Below are 6802 nucleotides of genomic sequence, written 5' to 3'. Positions count from 1 at the left end.
CCTCCCCACAGCACCTCGTTCTTCACCTGTCTCTTCTAACTAACGAAGCCTTCCTGAACCCGTCTCCGGGGTTAAATGAGTTAATAGATGCATGGCAAGTTTCCAAGATGGTCCCAGGGATCCTTGCCTCCTGGTATTCGCGTCCTTAGTCTCCTCCCATGCTGGATGAGCTGACTGTGTAACCAGTAGGATCCTGCAGAAATGAGAGCGTGACATCCAACACTAGGTCATCAAAGACATGGCAGCTTCCAGCTCTCTTGGGGCTCTTGCTCTAGGGAAACGAGATGTCACATGGTAAAGACACTTGAGCAGAACTCTGGAGATGTCTACAGGGCAAGGAACTGAGGCTTCAGCAACCAGCACCAAGTCAGAGGTGGGAGGGAGCTGTCTTAGAAACAGACCCTGCAGACCCAGTCAAGCCTTCAGATGACACAGCCCCAGCTGACATCCCAGCTGCAATATCACGAGAGACCCTGAGCCAGAGCCACCCAGCTAAGCTGCTCCCAGACACCTAATCCACAAAAACTGCCTGAGTGAAATACAATAAAATAATGTCTAATATCTGTTGCTGCATTTGGGGGGAATTTGTTACAGAGCACTAGATAGCTAATACAAGCCATGTGAGGACTTAGAACTCTGCCGAGCATGTGGTCCGCCTCCCTCCAATGCTGTCATTGTTTTTACCTCTGTGCCCAGTGTCAGCAGCTGTCACCTCAGCAACCTGGGAAGTCTGGAACATGAAAAACAGTGACAAATTCACTTAACCCACACAGCAGTCCTGTGACCGGGTTTATTGTCGTCCCCGTTTTGTGGATGATGAGAGGCTGAATCTCTCGCCTTAGATTCCAAAGACAAAGGTGCAGGATTTGAGCCCTGGCTGTCAGACTTCAGCCCCTCATCCCAAACTACACAGCGTACAGAGGTTCAGCGTCACCGTGGGAGGCCCCCAGCGCCGTGCACTGTCTCTGCTCATCTCCATGAGGATGGCACGTGGAAGGCTGGGTGGCGGTGGGGGGCTTAGTTAACGAGCAGAAGGGGAGAGATGCCAGCAAGGGTAACTGAACCCACGGGACTCAGGACACATGCTTTTGACACCAGCACTCAGGTTCTTCATCACCACTGCTCTGGGCAGAGATGTCGGAAGGACCCCAGGTAAGCCAGCTGATAGGAAGGAGGTAGAGCTGACCACCCCTTTCCTGGATGAAGGTGCCAGATGTCTGGGACCTTCCAGTTCTCCTGGTAAGCCTCCAGGGTGCTCTCTCTCTTTTTTAACTTTTTATTTTATATTGATTACAATGTTATGTTACTTTTAGGTGTACTTCAGAGTGATTCAGTTATATTAATACACATATGGACTGATGTTGAAGCTGAAACTCCAATACTTTGGCCACCTGATACGAAGAGCTGACTCATTTGAAAAGACCCTGATACTGGGAAAGAGTGAGGGCAGGAGGAGAAGGGGACGACAGAGGATGAGATGGTTGGATGGCATCACCGACTCAGTGGACATGGGTTTGGGTGAACTCTGGGAGTTGGTGATGGACAGGGAGGCCTGGCATGCTGTGATTCATGGGATCGCAAAGAATCAGACACGACTGAGCAACTGAACTGAATACACATGTACCTATTCCTTTTCAAATTCTTCTCCCATTTAGGTTGTTACATAACATTGAGCAGAGTTCCCTGTGCTATACAGTAGGTCCTTGTTGGTTATGCATTTTAAATACAGCAGTGTGGACATGTCCAGGGCCTCCTCTTAGGCTGGGCTGCCTTCCTCACATCTCAGAGACTCAGGTTTCTTCATCGTATTTATGCTACCACCCTGGCTTTTGTCTTAGGAGGTGTCTTGTCCCCCACCCCATGCCAACCCTAGAGAGGAATTCCAGCCCTCCCACCTCCACCCCAACCCCTTTCTTTTCTGTCTCCCAAACAGGTGTCTTTCATTGTAAGATTTTTTTTCTTGCTGGTTGTTCTGGGGTGAGGGAGTAAAAAATAAATTTGGTGAGTCATCATGGAAAGTGCTTTAGGCATTGATGGCATAGACTAATGGAAAGAACAGAGGTTTGAAGACTGACCCACCTAGACTCAAATTCTGACAAAATCTTGTCATTGCTATAGCTCAGGAACAAGTGACATAACTTCCCTGCAGCTCACTTTGTTTTTCTTATTTTTAAAAAATATTTATTTATGTATTCAGCTGCACCAGGCCTTAGTTGTGGTATACTGCTACTGCTGCTGCTAAGTCGCTTCAGTCGTGTCCAACTCCGTGCGACCCCATAGATGACAGCCCACCAGGCTCCCCCGTCCCTGGGATTCTCCAGGCAAGAACACTGGAGTGGGTTGCCATTTCCTCCTCCAATGCATGAAAGTGAAAAGTGAAAGTGAAGTCCCTCAGTCGTGTCTGACTCTTAGCGACCCCGTGGACTGCAGCCTACCAGGCTCCTCCATCCATGGGATTTTCCAGGCAAGAGTACTGGAGTGGGGTGCCATTGCCTTCTCCAGTTGTGGTATAAGGGATCTACAACTCACTTTAGTCCTTGGAATAATAAAGAGAACCCCATGAGGAGGACAGTTGAGCAAAAGCCATCACAGTCTGAAGCAGAACTGTGCTCACCGGCACTCAAGAGCCAATGCACAGGGTTCCATGGCAACGGTGTTTATAACAAAACTTTGCACATGTTCATTCATCAGGAAATAAGTAAACAAATTACGGAGGCCCCCTAAGATGGACTTGCTCGGCAGCTGTCAAAAAGAATGAAGGCAAAAAAGAAGAGACTATTTCAACAGCTGATTTCTTCTCCGACAATACTTGGTGTGCTGTCTTGCCATTACCCCTGCTGCCGTCCTCACTGTTTGTCCCCACAGCGAGAGGAGCTGTGGCTCAGCGGGTAAAGAACTGCCTGCAATGCAGGAGACACGGGTTCGACCCCTGGGTTGGGAAGCTCTCCTGGAGAAGAAAATGACAAATCACTCGAGGATTCTTGCTGGAGAATTCCATGGACTACATGGCGGGCTACAGTCCATCGGGTCATAAAGAGTCAGACGTGACCGTGCACAAGTGAACTGGAGGAGGACCTTGAGACCAGTGAATGTTCCACAAAACTCTGGGGATTGGTGGTATGATGCAGAGCGGGGTTGACAGCTGCTGAGACATGGTCTTCTGACCCTTCTGAAAGCCCCTCCCTTCATATTAATAGACAAGCTGGAGGTAGAGTGAGAGGTGGAGACCACTTCTTCTGACCCCCAGGCCAGTGCTATCCAGGATAGCAGGATAATTCAGGCTCTCCTCATCTCTCACCTTTGATATCGCAGCAGCCTTCTGCCCCTGTCTCTTTCCCCACAACATGTCATCCATACTGCTGCCAGAATCCTCTTCCTAAGGACAGCTCTGCCCTAGCCCAGCTCCCAAGTGGTGCTTACATGACAAAATCCACATGCAATAGCACAGCAGACACACCACTGTCCCAACCCCTTATTACTCCCTCTGATTGCCTTTAAGAAGCACCCTTGTTCCAGCCAACTTCTTGCCAGTCTTAAGTTTCTGCCTTTGTCTTTGTCTTGTTTTCTCCTCCTGTGAAGTTCTCCATTCCCTCATTCTGCTTCCCTGCTGGGATCCTTTCTCCATCTTCCCACACACCGTGTTCTAATCCTCTAATGCCACCTCTGGGAGGACCTCCCGGATTGCAGCCTCTCCCACCATTCTTTCCACTCTGCTGGTGTGGAATTCCTAAGGCACCATTTACAGGACTGATGTCCCCCTTAGGCAGGAAGAATTGTCACCACAGCAGATTTCCCTGGGTTTCCCCAGGGGGTCTGGCATTTCAAGGGCAGCAGATGCTCAATATCTACTTGAAAAAATGATTAATGAGTAAACCAGAGCAATGGATGACTACAGAAATAATTTCTAAGTGAATGAAAGAGTAAATAAATGAATTGCCCTGAATTAATAAAGGAATGATTACAACTGACCTCTGAATCTTATGGTCACTGTTCCCTTTTCCCCAGATAGTTGAAAGCCTACAATGCAAAGATCTCCATCTTAATAATACAAGCTAAGGTTATAATTTCCTCAAGGTCCCATGAGTATACCGCAGTAGAAAAACAGTACCACCAACAACAGCAGGAAAATACAGATGGCCAAAATTTTAAGAATAAAAAATAAAAAAGGAAGGAAGAAAATATGGTCAACCTCATTCATGATTTTTTTTTTTTTCAAGAGGGTATTAAATCTTTTATTGATTACACATGATAATGGATGATACACAAGCTTCATTCCCATCTATAACTTTATCTGGTACCATAATTCAATTTAGATATATTGCATAGGATGTGCCAACAATCATTAATAACCCAAAAAAATAAAAAAACTCCATGACTTTGCATGGGTGACCCTTTTAATGGTGAACTCCAGGTCACAACACAGTAACTGTCAGTTCAACTACACCAAGGTTCTGAAGACAACAGCTTCTCCACCAAGCAGGTTGTAAATAAATTTCAAATGGAACCTGGCATCACCCTGAAGGAATTCTAACTTCACACTGTTGGGGTAGTTTACCAAAATGGCTTCAGAGTAGACTAACTTTACACAGCACATTAAAAAAAAAAAAAGACATTTATTCAGCGTCATGATCAGACTATTACATTTAGCAATCAATAGCATGGGTGCAAAAAAAAAAAAATCTACATTAAAACCCTTTGTTGGAATGCTTTACACTTGCCACAGAACAGAAACTAAAATAGCCTGTTATACAATTAGTCACAAGTACAGTCCTCGAGTTTTTTGCCCATACACATGAGTATTGTCTAAAACATGTCTTCTTTGTAGCAGCTAGGCCCTGCCACCACTGTGCTTGGCTGAGTTCACAAATCTGTTGTAACCTGTAGCTTCCCTGTCACGTCTCTGGCTCTCCTCTCCTGCTAAGCTTTGTTTCCTGGCAGTAGTTAAAACCTTCCGCCACTGCCGTAGCTCCTGCCGCTGCTGGAACCACCATAGCCACCTTGGTTTCGTGGTTTGGCAAAGTATTGGCCTCCACCACCATAGGGGCCAGAACTTCTGCCTCCAAAGTTTCCTCCTTTCATGGGTCCAAAATTTGAAGATTGATTGTTGTAATTGCCAAAATCATTGTAGCTTCCGCCACCTCCAAAATTGCTTCCGTCGTTACCAAATCCATTATATCCATCCCCACTGCCACCATATCCGCCACCACCACGGCTGCCACCAAAGCCACCTCGACCACTGAAGTTTCCTCCACGACCAAAGTTGTCATTCCCACCAAAACCACCTCCTCGACCGCCACCAAAGTTCCCAGAACCACTTCGACCTCTCTGGCTGGATGAAGCACTGGCCATCTCTTGCTTAGACAGGGCTTTTCTCACTTCACAGTTGTGGCCATTCACAGTGTGGTATTTCTGAATGACAATCTTGACTACGGAGTCATGGTCATCAAAGGTTACAAAAGCAAAGCCTCTCTTTTTGCCACTGCCTCGGTCAGTCATGATTTCAATTACTTCAATTTTCCCGTACTGTTCAAAATAATCTCTCAGGTGATGTTCTTCAGTGTCTTCTTTAATGCCACCAACAAAAATCTTTTTCACAGTTAAGTGGGCACCAGGTCTTTGAGAATCTTCTCTTGAGACGGCCCTCTTTGGTTCCACAACTCTTCCGTCCACCTTGTGTGGCCTTGCATTCATGGCCGCATCCACCTCCTCCACCGTGGCATATGTGACAAACCCGAAGCCTCTGGAGCGCTTGGTGTTTGGATCCCTCATTACCACACAGTCTGTGAGCGTTCCCCATTGCTCAAAATGGCTCCTCAGACTCTCATCGGTTGTTTCAAAGCTCAATCCTCCGATGAAGAGCTTCCGCAGCTGTTCGGGCTCTTTGGGAGACTCTGATTTAGACATGACGGCAGTGGAGGCGGGGAAGACTTCAACGATGCTTTCTCGGCGGCGTCCACGGGCAGAAAAAAGCTCATTCATGATTTTTAAAAATGTAATTTAAAATACCACACAGATGTACAATGTACAATGCTTAGTGGGCAGAGGAGAAGAAGCAAGTTGTCTCAGATCGGGTTGGTGGGTATATTACCATATCTAAAACTTACAGAGGTCAACCTGGAAACAGATATTTACCCATTGAAATTTTTGTTTTAAATATGTTTATCCTTTGACCCAGCAACTCCACTTTTTTTAAATCGAAATATAGTTGATTTATAATATTGTGTTAGTTTCAGGTGTACAGCAAAATGACTCAGATATATATATATATATGTATTCTTTATCAGGTTATTTTGCATTATTGGTTATTACAAGATATTGAATGTAGTTTCCTGTGCTATACAGTAGGTCTTTGTTGTTTATCTATTTTATATACAGTGGTATGTATCTGTTTTTCCCAAACTCCTAATTTATCCCTCCCTCCCTCCTTTTCCTTTTGGTGACTGTAACTTTGTTTTCTACAAATAAATTTGTATCATTTGTAAATAAATTCATTTGTATCATTCTTTTCAATTCCACATGTAAGTGATATCATGTGATACTTGTCTTTCTCTTTCTGACTTACTTAATATCATCTCTAGGTTCCTGCATGTTGCTGAAAATAAAATTATTTTATTCTATGGTTGAGTAGTATTCCACTGTGTATCACACACATATATACCACAGCTTCTTTATCCATTCATCTGTCGATGGACATTGATGTTGCTTCCATGTCTTGGCTATTGTGAACAGTGCTTTTATGATCATTGGGGTGTGTGTATCTTTTAAATTAGAATTTTCGTCTTTTCTGGATACATAGCAACTC

The 6802-nt window shown here is 45.2% G+C and overlaps 1 protein-coding gene across 1 annotated transcript; it reads right to left on the bottom strand.

Moving 5' to 3' along the window:
• Positions 1-4941: 4941 nt before the first annotated feature.
• LOC102396919 (heterogeneous nuclear ribonucleoprotein A1-like) lies at positions 4942-5973 on the bottom strand. Its single transcript, XM_025273796.3, has one exon. It carries the CDS (start codon positions 5902-5904, stop codon positions 4942-4944), a length of 963 nt encoding a protein of 320 aa, XP_025129581.2. The 5' UTR covers positions 5905-5973.
• Positions 5974-6802: the final 829 nt, after the last annotated feature.

Source organism: Bubalus bubalis, chromosome 15 (genome assembly GCF_019923935.1).
Source record: "Bubalus bubalis isolate 160015118507 breed Murrah chromosome 15, NDDB_SH_1, whole genome shotgun sequence".
Classification (NCBI taxonomy): domain Eukaryota; kingdom Metazoa; phylum Chordata; class Mammalia; order Artiodactyla; family Bovidae; genus Bubalus; species Bubalus bubalis.
This window is presented reverse-complemented; position numbering and strand designations above follow the sequence as displayed.

What these genes read in the sequence shown, in the direction of transcription:
- LOC102396919 (XM_025273796.3), bottom strand. Translation starts at nt 5,904, where the DNA reads ATGTCTAAATCAGAGTCTCCCAAAGAGCCCGAACAGCTGCGGAAGCTC.